This window comes from Camelus ferus, chromosome 5 (genome assembly GCF_009834535.1).
Source record: "Camelus ferus isolate YT-003-E chromosome 5, BCGSAC_Cfer_1.0, whole genome shotgun sequence".
Lineage (NCBI taxonomy): Eukaryota > Metazoa > Chordata > Mammalia > Artiodactyla > Camelidae > Camelus > Camelus ferus.
In genome coordinates, this window is record NC_045700.1 from 32,667,354 (window position 1) to 32,685,934 (window position 18,581).

Genomic DNA, 18,581 nt, shown 5'->3' on the forward strand with positions numbered 1-18,581 from the left:
TAAACAACAGCAACAAGGAAATGGCAGATCTTTTTCATTGGGAGGGCAGTCGAAGTCACGGAACCATGCTTTGATTACATGTTATAGCGCTTCTCGGCTTCAGCGCTAGGCAGGGATGGATGCTTGTGTAATTTGGAGTTGAGGGGGTTCTTCTTAAGAAAAAAGAAAACAAAATTATCAAATGAATGAAAATAAAAAGGACATGTGCTAGTGCAAGTCCCTGGAGCTTAAGCTTCATAAGTATCATGTTAAATCCACCTCTGGCAGATTGAGGTCTTGGATGTTTACTTTCTGTTTCTCTTGACAAATAGTCCATGTACATTTTCCTTTCTCTTATGGTGATCAAAACATTTATCCATTAAGATCCTAGCATATTTTCATAACCATCCTAGACTTAGATCTTATGTGATAAGTATGTTATAGTAAGCTCCACTTTTTCCACTGTTTATTAGATATTTTATGCACTTGTAAGAATTCACATCTGAACAAAGATTAGGAAAAGAGTATGTATTGCTTAAGGGAAGAAGTAGATAAAAGAGCATGACAACAGTCTATAAATAAGTAGGAGCTGTCAGTATCAGAGAGGATGGAGCCCCTGTAAATAGTATAAGCAATAATAATGGTTTAAAATTACAGAGGAATTTTTTCCTTATATTTTTAAAGAATGATTTACGTAATATTATCTTTGTTTGTGGAAACTTTGACATTAAACTTAGGGTTTGGAAATTAGCTTACAGTACATAAAAAATACACCTATTTCTGGCATCCATTCATTTTATGGAGATAAAATATAGGCACAGTAAAAGAGATGTGCCCATAAACACTTATGTGAATAGGCTAAGTATTGCCTAATGTGGTGAGCAAGGTTTTTAGAATACACAAATTTAAGAACAATAAAATAGGGTATTTAATTGTGTGACTTCTCATTCCACCTTTAAATGTAATTTTTCCATTATTTTTTAAGGATTTAAGACTCCTCTAGTTATGGCTTTATGGATGATAATAATCAAAATTTAGATATTGTTGGACAAGAAAACAGGTCAACAGTTTTTTTCCCCCCACCATATGCATCATGGTGCCTTGTTGCACCTTTATGGCATACTGAAATGGTTGAAATATAGCAAATAAGCATAGATAAGGGTCCTTGAGGTGTGGAAAAGTTAATTCCAAGAACAGAAGTAATCTGGCTTCATCACTTACAAGCTGTGAAGCCTTAAGCAAGTTACTTAACCTCTCTTAGGTATCAGCATTTTTGGTTTTGTTTTCTTTTACCTTTTGAAAAACTTTTTAATTTACTTTTTTATCAATAGACCTTATGTTTCAGAGCAGTTTTAGGCTTAGAGTAAAACTGAGAACAAAGTACGGAGTTCCCATACATCTCCCGCCTCCCTCGCAGCAATTCCTCCCCCTCCACCCCCACCTCCACATGCATTCTTGCCCACCGTTGACATTGAGCCCCACTGTGGTACATTTGTTACCATCAGTGTACCTGCATTGGCATATCATTGTCAGCCTAAGCCCATAGTTTACATTAGGGTTCGCCTTTTGTGTTGCACACTCTAAATTTTGACAAGTGTATAATGACGTCATACAGAGTAGTTTTACTGCCATAAAAATCTCTGGTCTGTTCATCCCCAAACTCTGGTACTAATTAATCTTTTCACTCTCTCCATTATTGCCTTTTCCAGAATGTCATATAGTTGGAATCACACAGTATGTAGCCTTTTCAGATTTGCTTCTTTTTACTTAGTAGTATGCATTTCAGGTTACTCCATGTATTTTCATGTCTTGATGACTTATTTATTTTTATCACTGAATAACATTCATTTGTGTGAATACACACCAATTTGTTTATTCATTTACCTATTGAAGGACATTTTGTTGCTTCCAAGTTTTAGCAATTATGAATAAAATTGCTGTAAACATTTGTGTGCAGATTTTTGTGTGGACATAAATTTTCAACTCATCTGGGTAAATACCAAAGAGCCTGATTGCTGTATCCTATGGAAAGAGTATGTTTAGTTTTGTAAGAAACTGCCACACCATCTTCCAAAGTGGCTGTACCATTCTACATTCCCACTAGCAGTGAGTGAGAGTTCCAGTTGCTCTACCTCGTCACCAGCATTTGCTGTTGTCAGTGTTCCCAATTTTGGCCATTCTAATAGGTGTGTAGTGGTATCTCTTTGTTGTTTTAATTTTCAGTTCCCTAATGACATATAATGTGGAGCATCTTTTCATATGATTAATTGCCATCTGTATATCTTCTTTGATGAAGTGTTTGTTCAGATTTTTTGCCAGTTTTTTTTTTTTAGATACAGGTTTATCAGCTGAAAATGAGATAGTAACTATTCCACAGGGATTTTGAAAATAAAATAATTCAATAAAATATCTTAGCATAGACTTTAGAATATATGTTAATATATATCAATAAATTTTAGATGATACTGTTAGAGATTATCTATATTACTTCATAATAACACATCTGAAAAAAAACTTACTCCCCACACCTCATCCCACCAATCAGCTTCCCTTCTCATTCTTTAAAATCAGTACCTCCAGTGTTCTTCCTTTTGACTTGGCTTAAAATATTTCTATTATTCTTGATTCATCTCCTAAATGCAGATAAATTTCTATCATTTTTCCCTATGGAATTTTTGTTAAACAAAGACAAATTAGTGAATGAAACGATCTCAGAATAATTTTGTCAATATATATGAGAGGATTTAATCATACACAGTTCCTGTATTTTTCAGGTCAAATGAAATATAATCGTGTTTAACTTCAGGAATGTTTATCAAGCAGAGTGAAATATTACTTGAAATAAAATAATTGCATGACATTATTTTCTAATCCTTGTTCTTGTCTATTGTTCAAAAAGTGACCTATCTAAGGGTAAAACATCAGTAACTCCAAACCTATTAAAATTGGTAGAATATATAAGAATGTAGTTTCTGATTATGACTGATACAAAAATTGATACCTACGGATATCTATGGTCACAAAATGAACCTCTTCTTTACCAGGTTTCTTTATTAATTCTCTCTTATGATTTCTAAGTGGTATGATTTCTAAGTGGGCATCTGGCCAAAGACCTTGATTCCTGATACTCCAAGTGGGTTCAGTCACTTGCCTTTCCTTTTTTCTTTCTTCCTTATTTAGACCTTTATTATACTGTTTTGTAATATGATCAAGCCTTCAAACATTAGATAGTTTTATATAGTATATATCTTGGTATCATTTGTGTGATGTAAATATTCTGTTCCTAGCTGTGGAAGTTTTCTGCAAAGATATATGTAATAAAATTTCCCCACAAGGTCACTGGGCCAGTTGAGGATTTTGCCTCTAGATCTTGGGTCCCTCCATGAAAAGAATGCTGTAGACAGATAATTTTTCACTTAGAACCTGGGAGAGAATCTAGGCTGCCTTAGGAGTTGAGCTATATTTTAGCATAAACCTACAGAGTTTAGTTATCATTTCCTTTCTGAAAATGTCAGTTTTAAGGAAGTTACTGTTTGCATCTCATATGCTATTTGCCTCAGCATTTTTATATCTTAACTTTTTACTTTGCATGATTTTCTTTTTTTTTTTTAATTCAAATAAATTAAAGTCCTATGTAAGGAGATAAGTAACCATGTAGTTTAGGGAAACTTAATAGCTTGACTTTTAAATGCCTGTTATGTCATGGCAAAAGATAAATTCTTTCAGAAGACCTGTATATACTTGTTCATACCAGTCATTCATTTTCTTTTAAAATACATGTACTAAAATACCATATACTTGTGATTATAACTGTGATGTGGCATTTTCACACCTAAAATAAAAGCTGTTCAGTAATAGTTCCCACAAAATGATAGGGACTTTATTTTTCACTTAGGTTCTGTAAATAACATAAGAGCAAACGTAGAAGTAAAATTCTCTCACCTTTTACTGCAAAGCATAGAACCAGAACAACTGTTGAATTGCAAATATTTGTTCAGGCTCTGTTCTAAGCCTGCAAGCAAATAAAATGTATTTAAATTTCTGCCAAAGAAGATGTTAAAAAAAATAGCTATAGTTTGTGATTGAGAAAGATGTAGCAACCTATGTAAAAAGTCAGCCTCATGAATTAAGAGGAAAACAAGTTTTCAATTGTCAGATAAAAATGGATTTACTCCATTTTATAAGGTGATCAGTTATGGTTGCATGAGAAATAATTTCCTCAAAACTTTAGACTTAACTAGTAGTCAATCGCTTCTCGGCCTTTTGGCTAAAATCAAGTGTAGACTTAACTAGTAGTCAGGTATTCAAGTGTCTGAAAATATTCAAATAATTTAATTATCATATTTTAATTTACTGGTTTAACAGTTAAATGCAGATAAACCTCTCTGGTAAATGTATTTAGATGTACATCTGACAATGGATAATTTTGCAAAAGTCTAAGGAAAAAACTGGTTACCATTGAATGTGATTTATCAGCAAGCATGTCTTGATTCTTTGTGCATGAATCAGTCATATTCTATATAGTGATTATATATAATTTATTTTAATTTTATTCCCTTCCTACTTTACTAATCAAAATAAGAAGCTCTTAGTATAAATGTTTCAAAGTCAATTTTTGAGTTCATGAGTTGAACTAGTGTATAGATCATCACCCTAAAAGCATATAAAACAATCAGGATTATCATATTACAGAAATCTAGTTCATTAATTATATCCCTTCTCTTTTTGTTGATGACAATCTCTACCGGTGGTGAATAAATTACTAATAGGTATGCGAGCTCTAATTCATTCAAAAATTGACTTCTCCTGCACTATTTTAACCAAAAATAGCACTTCTGCTATTTTAACCTTCCCGTTTTCCTCTTCCTCCATTCCTTCTACTGTTTCTCCAAAGAAGGCATTAAGCATCTACTACCTGGCACTATATTGGATACTAGAGATGCCAAGGTGGATAAGAGTTCTCTTAAGAAGCATATTCTAATGTGATTTTTGCCTGTAACCATGATGAATGAACAAACAGGAACTGTACCCTAAATTCGGGTATAAATGGTTGTGCCCTTACACAGCAGAATGTGTGCATAAGTCTTTCCCCATCCCAGACGGTGTTTTTCTCACATGGTGGATATGGACTGTGAAGCAAACTACTACTCATTTTTCAAGACTAGGTTTAAACATGGAGGTTGATAGGATTGATCCTTCACTCCATTGCCATAGCACCTTGTAATTCAGCACCTAGGAGAGTGCCTGGCAGAAAGGCAATGTTTGACATATTAATAAGTGTTAAGTATTATTACTGATTGAAGTCAATTATGTAGGTCATTGAGATATTTATAAACCTAGTAGTCGAGGAACATGGATGTGTGTGCATGAGTGCATGAAAATAAGACGTATTTAAAAGACAATACATTAAAATAGACAAATCAGGAAAGACTTCATAGAATTAATGACATGAGATTGAAGCTTTAATATAAGGGTTTATGTCAACAGGTAGAGAGAAATGAAAGAGGATATTGCAAGCCTTTGAAATAGCGTGAGCCAGATAGTATGTGTGGAAAACAGTAGTTACTAATAGGAAAGTTGTCCATTTAGGAAAATTGGAGCAGAATAGCTAAGAGCTTATAAAGACTGGCTCTGGATTTGGAGGGACTGAGTTTGTATCTGGGACTACAACCATCCTTCGTCTTGTGATACTGGACAAGCTACTCCCCCTCCTGACACCTCAATATCACTATCTGTCATGTGAAAAAAGAGTATTATGTATTTCATAAAATGGTGGAAGAATTATATGACAATACATAGAGATAACATTTAGGATCTGGCATATATTTTTTACTATGTGCTGTGGTTATTGTTGTTGAGGTTTTTAAAGAGCAAAGCAATAATGGTAACTTAGATTTTGAAGGAGCTAGGAAGACGCTCTAGTAAGTATGGGCTTTGTTTTTTATTTCTTAATTAAATTTGTTTATTTACTTATTTATAATATCACAAAGTTTAAAAGTTACTAAGCCCCGCCTTCTAATATCATCATATTAAGGGTTAGGATTGAAACCTATGAATTTTAAGGGGACGCAAACAGTTTAGTCCATACACTGCACAAAGTTGTTATGAATGACATTTTAAAGCAGAGTTTTAGGAATATCTTTAAAAACAGGGTGTTTAATCTAAACATTTAATTATTGTAATTTGTATGTAACATTTTTAAAAAGTTGACATGTGTTACTGCGTCGACAACATTTCGAAAGATTTTCTTCCCTATGACTAGGGATAATGTTCACCAAAATAATTAAATTCCAGTATTATCTGAAAGATAGTCTGCTTTCTTTTAAGCTAGAAATTTATTACATTTTCCCTTTGAAAAATATATTTTCTGTATTTCAGAATCAAGCTCATAGGGTATTTCCCAATAGTAATTAGGTTACATTATACATATACCATTAAGATGTTTTGGAAACTAAACATCATACCTTGACAGGAGAAGAGAATGGCATAAACAGATTTGATTCTATAATTGTCAATGCAAAAAAGCATATTTAATAGGTACCTTGAAGGAAAATAGGAAAAGATGTGCTAAGAATGGAACATTTCCACCGTTAGGCTAAGGGAATGATAATCAGTTGAAAGTGTATTGGGCAAATTCTGCAGCGCTTCGGTATGAAGTCAGAGTGGAAAGCTGAAGAGAGTGCCATGTCAACAAAGCACAGAAGTTAACTGTATTTTGAGGGGAGTGGTTGCTACTATAAAGGTAGTCGCTTTTATGCAGGACAGACCAGGCTGACAGTGCTAGACTTGACTCAGTTCATAATGTGTATAATAATTGGCCTTTCCTCATACTCCAGATAAGTGTAGATCACATGGTCTATATCAAATTAATAGGAACTAGCAAGGTGAAAACTATTTCATTCGCTTTGAGTTGATTCTAAGAGATGAAGTGATCCCTAAAGAATTGAAACACATCAAAAATAACCTTTCAACTAATTGGAACTCCAATAATAATAATGATTGATAATAGCTACCAATTGTTCAACCTTTATTATTTATCAGATAATATGGTCGACCCATTAAATAGGTTATATGATTCATAATTACAATAACATTATAAAGTATTATTCCTTATTATTAACCATGCTTTTTAGCAGTCAAAGTTCAGATCATTGAAGTAATATGCCTAAGGCCTCACTAATAGTGTATGATTAAAACAGCAGCAATCTCAAGTTTATATTCAAAGCCCATGTTCTTTTGCTTAATATTAGCTTGATTCTCTTAAATGTATTTTCAGCAGTAAAACAATGAATTCTCTGTCATGTTTTCCATCTGCTGTTAACTCTTACCACTTGCACTTTTACTCTTTTCTGGGAATCTAACATTTTGCTCTATTGGTCATGGTTAAAAGTCTATTTTCCTTTCTTTTGTTCTTCAGGGAACCTAGAAACCTAAAGTAGTACATCTGAAATCTTTATCGCTAAATTTCTTATTGACACTTTCTCTAACAAATATAAATGGATTTTACTTCTTGGTTTTTTTTTTTTCCCCAGACTTCTCTGACCGAGCTAAGGCAATTATAGCAAACTGATGTCTGAGAACACATTGTAAGACCAAGTGCTTGTAAATAATAGAGGATAATATTGGATTGAATGTATGCCAGAAACCTCTACTGCTCACTAAAAATCTGTCTGAGCAAAATGTGTTGAGCTTTAAAGGGATTCCATCTCTTTGAAAACTGCAGTTTCTGGAAGCCATTTATATATTCTTAGTAGCTTTGCGACCTATATCCCAGAAGAGCCTGATGGCATAACCTTAGTTTTATTGAACAGCACTGTACACAGTGTCTTTATGTTTTATAAACAAGATTTAAAAAAGGCCAAACATCATATGCCTCTTCAGAAAGCTTATAGTTTAAATTTGGGCCCAGCTCAGTGCAACACAATAGAGAGCGTGCAGAGAATGCCAAGTGAGCCTTTCAGTTATTACATCTTGGGGGATGAGTGAAATGTTGGAAGTACTTTAGGGAAGATGCAGCTACAGACCTTATTCAATAATCCTCAGAGCAATACAGAGTGGACTAGGAAATTACTTTGTGATATAGTACATCCTATGCGTGCTAAGCTATTAGTCAATTCAGTTATAAAAACCACTACCAATTTAAAGAATAGATTTAAAAAAGAAAAAAATATATTACTTGGCTGAATTTTTCATTTGTGTGTGTGTGTGTGTAAGTGAAATTTGTAGTTTTATAGCCTGTTTTTAGGGACTTCTGGATGAAAATGACCAATGTTTACTGTACAAGATATAATATATATATATATATATATATATATATATATATATATATATATATATATATATATAAAATTTAATTTTATTTAATTCTCAGATTGTCCAGGTAAAATAGGTAGGGTGAGTCTTCATTTTATAGATGATGAAATTAAGGCTTTGATCGTTTTTTTAAAGATCATACATTAATTAGTGGCATACTGGGGTTCACACACCTTCCTCAAAGAGCTGTTGTGAAGATTCTGAACAGTACTCAGAAAGAGATCTGACACGTAGTAGGCCCTATAGCAATGTTACTTCTTCTTCTTACTATTACATCACTTATTGAAAGAGATTTGCATTTATTTTTCTTTTTGTTTAGTGCACACAAAGAAAGCACAGCCACAGCCACCCTTATGGAGAATTTCCTCCCTCTCTCTCTCCCTCTCTCAGCAACTTCTATACTGAGTAAGGTTTAGATGAAGGCTCTGCTGTGCAGAAGTTATTGATTGTTTGGTATTTTCTGTGTCATGGGACCCAGACATTCCCCTTGGCCTGCAGTTCTACTCTGTTTAACCCTCTCGTAGCCCCCTCAAGTAGGTACTATCTCTGCCCAGAAGAAACAATAAAGAATAACAGAGGTGGAGGTATTCTGAAAGTTTAATTAAAGACTTGTCAAATAACAACTCACTATGCCATTTTCACTTACAAAGCTTTCCGACTTCTTACTTGAATGGAGGTTCAATTTAGTTAAGGAGATGGACTTAACGGTGTGAAGGCAGAATCAGAAAAGTCAAAAATGGAGAGATTAGACTGCATTGTCTCTTTAAATTGAAACTGACTCTAGAATGAATTAGACTAAACAACAATATACAGCCTTTTTGTCCACAAATCAGTGCACAGAATAAGTCATTTTTTTCACAAAATGTTTTTCATACAAGGATTCAGAAGTCCCAGCTATTTGCAGTTCCAGCAGCATCTGTTACTTTGCCATTTCCCACAGAGATGGGCTCGTGTTGATTTTCATCACATTTGTTCAAGTCTGGGATCTGGTTAAAACATGCAAACAGTCGCATTGCCAGTTAAGAGGTGTGATCGTGCAGTGTCTTTTGAATAATGCTATTCACCTGCATTTATGTTGCTTCAAATGGCATTTGTCATTATGAATCTAAGCATGGATTACTTTTAAATAAATTGCCTTAGCATAAGAAATATCACAAGATAATGCATTCTAGAAGGAAAAATACTATGAAACATACATGTTCTTAGAAAACATAACTATACTTACGTTAAATCTTCTCAACTGAAATCAGTATTCTATTTTTTTCCACACCATTTTGGGGTAACTTTTGTAAAAAGAAGTAGTTTCTCAATTATACCTTAGCATGTGGTCTAAACTGCAGATTGACCATCATAATGTTTCCTGTTATCCAGTTTATAATGCTTCCATATTGTTATCCATATGTTGATTGCACATTAATATTCTGAGGGGAAACCAAGACTTTAAAACGATGATGTTATTGAATTGGAAATGTCTGTAAAAGGAACAGCAGAAGGACAAACAAAGGTTTTAAAGTGCTGGCAAATGTTCTTTGTAAAATTACCAAAGTATTACAATGGGTTGTGGTCACTCAGTTTGCTGAGGCCTTTTTAACACACCTCAAATTTCCAAACTTAGTCTCCCCTGCTATTCTAGCTAATTAGGTTGAAAATGGTAAGAAACTCTAAAAATTAGGAAGATGAATAATGTATCTTTTTTATATTTTTAAATATTTTGAATGTTTAATTGACTATTTCAAAAGAGAACTGCTATCTGATATCTTGCAAGTTTTAGTTTTCTATACTACTAATATGGGACAAGTTACTAATATGTCAAAATTCTCCACTTATATTAATTCATTATCACTAATTTCCAGGAAAAAGAGCAAATGCAAATGATCACCCACAGAATGATTTTCAAAAGCAGTTATTACTGAGCATTGTGTAATACCAAGCACTCTTCTGTACACTTTACTTATCTCAAGCTCTCTGCAGCCTCATCAGAGAATATTATTATGCCTACCATGTGGAAGAGTAAACTGAGGCTCAGAGAGCTCTGAAGAATTTTCACAAGATATTTCGTAGTGTGATTGGAAGCCAAATTTATATATTTTGCAATTATTTAAAAATGTTACCTCCCAAGTATTAGTTTGCTATGGAAGGAAGTAAAGTCAATTTCATATAGTAAAATAAAATTCCCTCCTTCCTGTTCAGTCAGAATAATCCACCAACAATGCTTAAAGGTATTTTTATGTGAACAACACTTGAAATACCTGTTCCCATGGTAGATGGCATTGCACCTTAAGCACCTTAATTATCAATGTCCTGTTTCCTCAAAGTGAAAATTTTACAAGATTTTATTTCCCCCAGTTTTTCTTCCATTTAAGTTTCTCTAGTTCTTCTCTATGGCTTCCAATAACTACATAGGAAACAACTCAAGGTAGGCATTGGGGATCAACAATGTGGTTTATTAGAATGATCAGTAATGGGGGCAGAGTTTTGATTTTTAATTTCATAGTCCTTTCTGAATGTAAAGAAAAAAGTCACTAAATATGGGCTAAGTAGTGATAGGAATCAAATTTTATTTCAATAGGTACTCTACTGTTAGAAATAATTGAACAAAGTTCATGATCTGAAGTTACTTGAACTCAATATACATTCATTTTTAGTGACCAAAGGACAAACCCACAAATCTAGGATACAAAGGTAAACACTGAGTTATATTGACTATGTGCCCTCATGTCAGATAATTTCACCCACCATCAATTTTCAATGGCACGAATTTTAAAAATTAAAATGGGGTTGAAAAGGAAGTACCATCACTTAACAATAAATATATATTTGTAATCTTTTTTCTTAAATTTAAATTAATACCCTGGACTGGAAAGATACATAAAGAATTCATGAGAGTGATTGCTCTTGGAAAGAAATTAAAGGATCCTTCTTTAATTAAACAAATAAAGAGTACTTATTTTTTTTATTATTTCATATATTAATGGATAGAAACATCAATATTTGTTCTTTATTCTAGGTAGTTTACTCAATATTTAAATTCCTCAAAATAAAGCCAAGTAAATATATCAGGAAATACATTTTTTATCTTTCTTGAATAAGTGACGATCTGTAATTTTGCCTCATGAAATACTTAGTCAGAGGCTGGAAATCTGAAAATATAGAATGCTACTTACCATGTGCATGTCTATAAAATGTACAAATTACTTTTTAAATTAACTTTGTTATCTTTGCATATAAATATTTCTGGGGGATATTCTTGATATGATAATAATTTTGAAGACTGATGTCTGGTCACTGTCAGACTTCCACCATGACAGTTAAATTGATACATAGTTTACAGTCAGCTTCCTATCCAAAATAATAGAGATATCACGGCAAAGTAAAAGCAACAACAAAACCAGAAATTGTAATCATTCTGATTTCTTTTTTCTACAACTTCCTAGATCTGTAAGGAAGAAAGTTCAGGATGATTTAACCTCTCTGAACACTAACTAGATTCCTTATCTTTAAAATAGACATAAGAATGTTTTCTTACTAGGATGATATTGGTTAGAATTAATATGGAGAGAGAGCACCTAACACAGTGCCTGAGATGGACATTTGTTTTCTACATAAATTTCTTTAAAAACTATCTGGAAAAAGACAGTACCTATGTCATAACAACTGATTCCTTGGTGATACGTAACTGATAATAATGATAATGTAAGATTTTGGAAGGATTCAATGAGGGATTTCATTTATCTACAATATGGCTTTTGACTTAGGCATTTTATCCTAATTCTAAGTATTGCATCTGTGAATACTAGTCAGGGGGAAAAAGAAAGAATATCTCTTTACCCAAAGTATTCTAGGCTTAACCACAATAAAATTATTTGCAAAATGACAAAGGGAGAATAGAAATGAAAGAAGACTGTTACTATTTGTATAAATTATACTTAACTTTTGAAGAGATGCATTTTAAAAATTCATCTATCATTTTCCATTTTAATAGTCTTTAATAGAAATCTGATAGTAAAACTGGAGTAACGAATTTGGCAACTTACAGAAAATCGTACCTTTTCATTAATATAAAACTGAAATTTAATATATGGTTTTAATTTATTCATGTACTGCCAGTCTTCACACAATGAATATTCAGAGGTTGACTGATGTAACAGTAACAGTCTTCATATATGATTTGTGGGGAGAATACAATTGAGTAAATCAGAACAGCATAAGATACATGATATCCAAGCAACATAATATATAAATAGTGACATTTTTCATCTAATATCCAGCATCTAGTTTCAGAGATTTGTATAGTAAGACTAGAACTTGTCACATCACAGTGGCCCAGATTACCGATTTCAGCATATGGATTTTTAAAACTTGAGCAAAAGTCCATTCTGGCCTTAAAGCTCAGGAGGAAGAGAATCACATTGTACAATGACTTTCCATTATACAACATAGAAATATTTTCAACTTATATTTATTTAGCAAATACTTGGGATAGTTATCTTAGCTCTCATTTATAAACGCCAACCATTTTTAGACATTACATGGCACGTTTTACATTTCTGCACACATAATTTTATTTCATGCTCATAGAAGTCCTATGAGACAGTGGTGTTTTTATGCTTCACTCTGCAGAAGAGGAAAGTGGTACTCAGTTAAGTATCCTTAAGTTTACACAGAGGTAAAGTTTGGATTCAAAATCAGTTTTTGTTTGTTTCCTATATCACGTTGCTTCTTGAATGACGGAAAATGACTATGTGATTTTTCCACTTATCTCCTTATAGAAAAGACATGTGTTATGAAATTATTCTATGCTATTTCTACTTCTTGGTTTATGGATAATAAACAATTAGTTAAGCTTTGATGTATTATTTTCCAAACATGAAGAGTAAAAGTACCCTTTGTATTTTATTGGAAGAAAGTGTATGTATCAAAGCTATTAATACATCACAACTTTTAACATATTCTATTATTCAGTCTCTCAGATAAACAGTCCAAAGCTTAAATAAGAAAGCAAAATGAACTCTTTAGTTCAAACTGCCTTAACCTGTGCTTCTACTATGCATAATTTATCGAGGATTTTCTTTTTGCTTTCAGGGATGACTTGTCAAGCTCGAACGTCATACACTGAAGACGAAGTTCTTTGGGGTCATCGTTTTTTTCCTGTAATTTCCTTAGAAGAAGGATTCTTTAAAGTTGATTACTCCCAGTTCCATGCAACATTTGAAGTCCCCACCCCACCGTACAGTGTGAAAGAACAGGAGGAAATGCTACTTATGTCGTCCCCTTTAATAGCACCAGCCATAACTAACAGCAAAGAAAGACACAATTCTGTGGAATGCTTAGATGGACTTGATGACATTAGTACCAAACTTCCATCTAAGCTACAGAAAATTACTGGAAGAGAAGACTTTCCCAAAAAACTCTTAAGAATGAGTTCTACAACTTCTGAAAAAGCCTACAGCTTGGGAGATTTGCCCATGAAACTTCAACGAATAAGTTCAGTACCTGGCAATTCAGAAGAAAAACTGGTATCAAAAACCACCAAAATGTTGTCCGATCCCATGAGCCAGTCAGTGGCTGATTTGCCACCAAAGCTTCAAAAGATGGCAGGAGGAGCAGCCAGGATGGAAGGGAATCTTCCAGCAAAATTAAGAAAAATGAACTCGGATAGATTCACATAACAAAACACCCCTTCAGGCATTATTTACTGTTTGATTTAGTAATAGTCCCATATCTGGTGGATGAGATCATCCTCTCTAAGGAATCTGAAAGGTACATTTCCCCCGAGTCATATATGCATATTTGAGAACCCTTCCTTTTCAAATATTGCTACTGTGCAGAAAGGAAAAGTTGTGAAGGGAGAACACCACAAGGAGGTTCTTATTAACGGGCATGTATTATCACATCCAGCATGCAATAACGTGCAAATTTTGCATTTAGTTTTATGGCATGATTTCTATATGGTATATTTATATTGTATATTCTGGAAAATGTATATATATATATACATATATATATATTTAAAGAGGTGGTACTCTCCACAACATTTCTAAAATATGTATTAAGCCAAACATGAATCAATAGCTTTCAGGGTGATAAAACTATATATATATATATATGTGTGTGTGTGTATAAAATACAGTTTTATATATACACACACATGTATATCCATAAATATACACACACATACATACATATATATCTGATAAAATTGTGATGTTTTGTTCGAAGTTGTAGTTCTTGTGCATGTTTACTTTATTAGGCTAGGAAGGCTTCTGGCATTAATCATTAACACCAAATATTTTAGCCTTAAATTATTTGTCATTTTAAAATCTGATTTAATGTTTTCTGCTGTTTAAGGTCCTGGAAGAGTTTCAATTGTGCTTTATATAAGGGAGTCACACAAGTCTGTTCTGTTTATGGCCCTGCAGAAATATAACCAGTATTTATTTAACTTGTAAATTTTAAAGCATACCAATATGCTGAAAATTTCTTATGATTTTTAGAAGTTGCTAGTACTGGGGAAAAATAAACATTGCTTATTTTGAGAGTTGTCCCTTTCCTGGGCGAATTAAAGTCTGGAAATCTCTTTTGCATATGATTTAATGCAAATATGAGCTCTGAACAAATGCTGTCATTGTAACAGTCAGTAGCCAAGTTACATTGGATATGTTCGAATCTGTGTGAAACTACATAATTAATGGTCCCTGCTTCAAACTGAGTCATTGGTAACATTTTTATTCTTTTTCTTGGACTTTTGTCATTTTAAAAACTAATGATTTATCCTTATGAGTTAATACAATGAAACAGATGATAATATTTATGCTTAAAATGTGTATGTCTAATTGAGTCTCTTTTTTATGCCATCCTCTTGTTTGTGGCATTTGTTATAAAAGGAAAGACTTTTTTCCTCATCTGGGGAACCTATCTCATCCCATGCCTGTCACTCAATTTAGAAGGAATATTTTGTATATACATGAGAGAATTTAAAACCAGATGACTTGAAGATATTTTACCCTTGTGGGTTTTTTGTTTTGTTTTGTTTTGGTAAACGTTCTTTTTATTGGTGTCTTGGATCTCTGGCCTCCCAAAATCATTTTAGCAGTAATATTTTTTGAACCCAAAGGTCTGATTTATGACCCATTAGTGGGAATCAAAACCATTCCTCAGAAGAACACATGCAAAATAAAGATCTGGAATGCAGAGATTTTTATGAAAATTTATAAGTGCTCCTTATCAGATTATCATGGATGGATTTTCCTATAAAACTTCTTTGGGCATTTCAGTCTAAATCTGTCCAGAATTAATCTTTCTCCTCACAAATATGTAAATCTTAATGGCTGGTTTGGACTCTCATCACTTCCCAGTTTTTATCAACCCTGTGATGATTTTATTGGAAAATTATTACATCCACAATTCTATCATTGACTATGATAATACCTTCTGGCTACCTCTTTATCAAATTCTGTAGGTGCAAACATATACCAGGGAATCGTTACTGGCAAAATGATCAACTCTGAGCATCCATCCACTGTGAATGGAGCTGGTTGCCCTACCCATGACCCCCAGACTTTCTTATTTGTTGGATATAGGAAATGAAATAGTAGCTGGGAGAGAAGGGGGTCCAGGGGGCACAGTATATTTATTATCAGTGGAAGATACTGCATAGATCATTTAGTCCAACCACTTAAAACTGAACAGAGCCATACTTTAATTTGGAGAGTCATTTTAATTTGTCTTTGACACCAAGGAGAATATAGGACCAAAAATAAACTCTCCAAATATATTCATTCATTCATTCAACAAAATTTTTGCATGCCTTTTATGTTCTAGACATTTTTAGCTCCTGTGGCTTTGGATATGACTAAGTCAGAAGAGGTCACTGCTCATTCAAACACTGCATTATCGGCAGGAGAGTAGGGAGAGGGAGACAAAAAGCAAATGAGACGATTTCAGAGAGTCAAAATATCAGTCTGAAGGAAGGAAAACAGGCTAACATGATGGAAAATGACTGGGTGAAATAAGATTGATTATCTTAGGAGAGGTGACTGGCTCAGGGAGGCGGTGGTATTTGAACAGAGACCTGATTGATGAGAAAGAATCACTTTGCCAAATTAATTTTTCTTAGTGAATACTATTCCCTTATCTTTCCCACATATGTATGGGAGAGGGATGATTTCTGCATGTAATTGCAGTTTAACCCCTATTGATAAGCTGATCTTAGGTTCCAGTTTACCCAGGAGAGTTTCAGTTTATACCTGTTGTACGTGTGTAATTATTAACAGTGCTCCCTTTCACTCTTACCATGTCCCAGTTTGGATGATATATGGTGACTCTACGTTTTTGTTGAAACTAAATTATGAAGTCTGATATATTTGGATAAAAATAAAGAATTGCTTTTTTCTTCTCATTTTGCTGATTTTTTTTGACACTGATCATTCCAAGCAAAGTCATCTCAGTTTCATACATTTCAGCCTGCAGGACTTCTTATCAAAGTGATTTCCTGTAACATTTGTTCCATCTGTACATGACATGTTTTCCTGGCAGTGAAAAATTATGCATTTTATTGACTGAATGAAAAATAAACCTCTGGTGTTTCCATTTCAGGAATTTGTAAGATCTCAAATCAAAGAAAGTAAAAGTCAACTTAAGTCAAGATAATTTTCAGCCCACCAACGTGATGACTATTGGAAGCAAAATGTAATGTGTTCATTGAACTGAATAATTCAACTTAATGACTGGAAACTAGTCTCTTTCTATGGGATTTTCATGGTATAGCTCCTGTCATGGTAAAATATTTCATTCTATTTATCAAAATGATGTAAATAAAAGAAATACAATTATTTTGATAATGCTTATCTTCAATTTAAATATCCTCAGCAATATGTGAATATACTTTTGTAAATATATATTAAATTAAAAATAAGGATATTTTATCATTAATTACTTCTGAAAAAATTCTTATGCTCTTTTAAATTCATCCATATATGGCTTTAATTACTCTGAGAAATATTTGGTTGTCTCAGAAATCAAGAGCCACGTTTTTGGAAACAGGATGGGATTATAATGGATTATTTCTCTTGTAGGAAAAGTGAGATTATGGGGAAAGTGGCTTACATTCTATTTGAATGAAAATCTCTACCATTTCATCCTATGAAGAGAGTTCAGCTTGATTTTACAGCACACCTGAGAGCTCTACTTCAAAATTTGTACTTGAATTATGTTGTACATATTCAAATTATCATCAAACTAACTGCACTGTCAGGCATGCATTTTATTATTATTTAAATGTACAAGGTCATTTAGGTTTCAAAAATATAAACTTATGTATTCAATACTGCAAGTTCAGTTTTATAAAAACTGTATTAAACTTTCAAAGTATGATTGGGTTAAATTTTTACAGTGTGCTCATCATTTTTCTACTTTCCAACAGTTAATTACTCATATTACTTGATTCTGTTTATTGTAAGAATCTTCATTCCTAAAAAAATCAATGATTCAATCCATTAAAAGTCTTTCCTTGAGGGTTACTTTTATTTTGGTTTCTTACTGGTGAGATGCTTCAGCATTATGGAACCTGAACTTACTAATGCAAATTATTTGAGATCTGCATTTGGATGAAGCTTCATGACCATCTAGCTTTACCCTTTGCTAAACCCGTGTTTTAAGAGCCACAGTAAGTAAAGCAGACAAATACAGTTTTCCTAATTTCAACTATCGAACGAACTTTTTAAAAAAGTGTTCAGTTACTTTTTCTCACAGTGGTTCGAAGAGAAGGTGTTTTCCCAATTTTGGATCAGATGAGTTCTATGATGTCATGTGTTCCACTCTCTGGCACCTCACAGAATTAATCCACAAAGTCAAGTTCTTGTATTCTGTACTAGTGGAATTCAAAAAGAATGATCCTCATTATCCAGTAGAATTGTTTTCCAAATTGTGATTTTTTAACCCATAAAGTTTTCTTGAAATCACAGGTGTTTTTGAATATGTGGACTGTGTTTGATCTATGCATGCTGTGGACAGCAAATACGGTAGGGCCCTTTATTCCTTCTTGTTGCTTACTAAGAATATCATCCAGTTTAACTCCTGCTTATCCTTTACCAGCTCCGCAAGTCAAACACTCACATGCTGATTTGCATGCATTATTTGAATCTTCACAACAGCTCTACATGGTAGAAATTATCCCTGTTACACACTTGAAAAAACTGATTCTCAGAGATTGTTTAGAGGGTTAAATTAAATTCACAAACCTGAGTAGTCCCTGCCCTCTGGGTGGTTCTATTGATATGCAGTTGCTTCTT

The 18,581-nt window shown here is 33.2% G+C and overlaps 1 protein-coding gene across 2 annotated transcripts in view; it reads left to right on the forward strand.

The window, feature by feature from the left end:
* KCNJ3 (potassium inwardly rectifying channel subfamily J member 3) overlaps positions 1-17,684 on the forward strand; it is a 123,680-nt gene extending 105,996 nt beyond the window's left edge. Inside the window, exon 3 of one of the 2 annotated variants that reach the window (XM_006193588.3) lies at positions 13,375-17,684. In XM_006193588.3, the coding sequence (XP_006193650.2) occupies positions 13,375-13,961 (587 nt within the window). In that variant the 3' untranslated portion in view covers positions 13,962-17,684. The remainder of the gene's footprint in view (positions 1-13,374) is intronic. The other variant, XM_032479460.1, reaches the window with a different exon arrangement.
* The last annotated feature ends 897 nt before the right edge of the window (positions 17,685-18,581 follow it).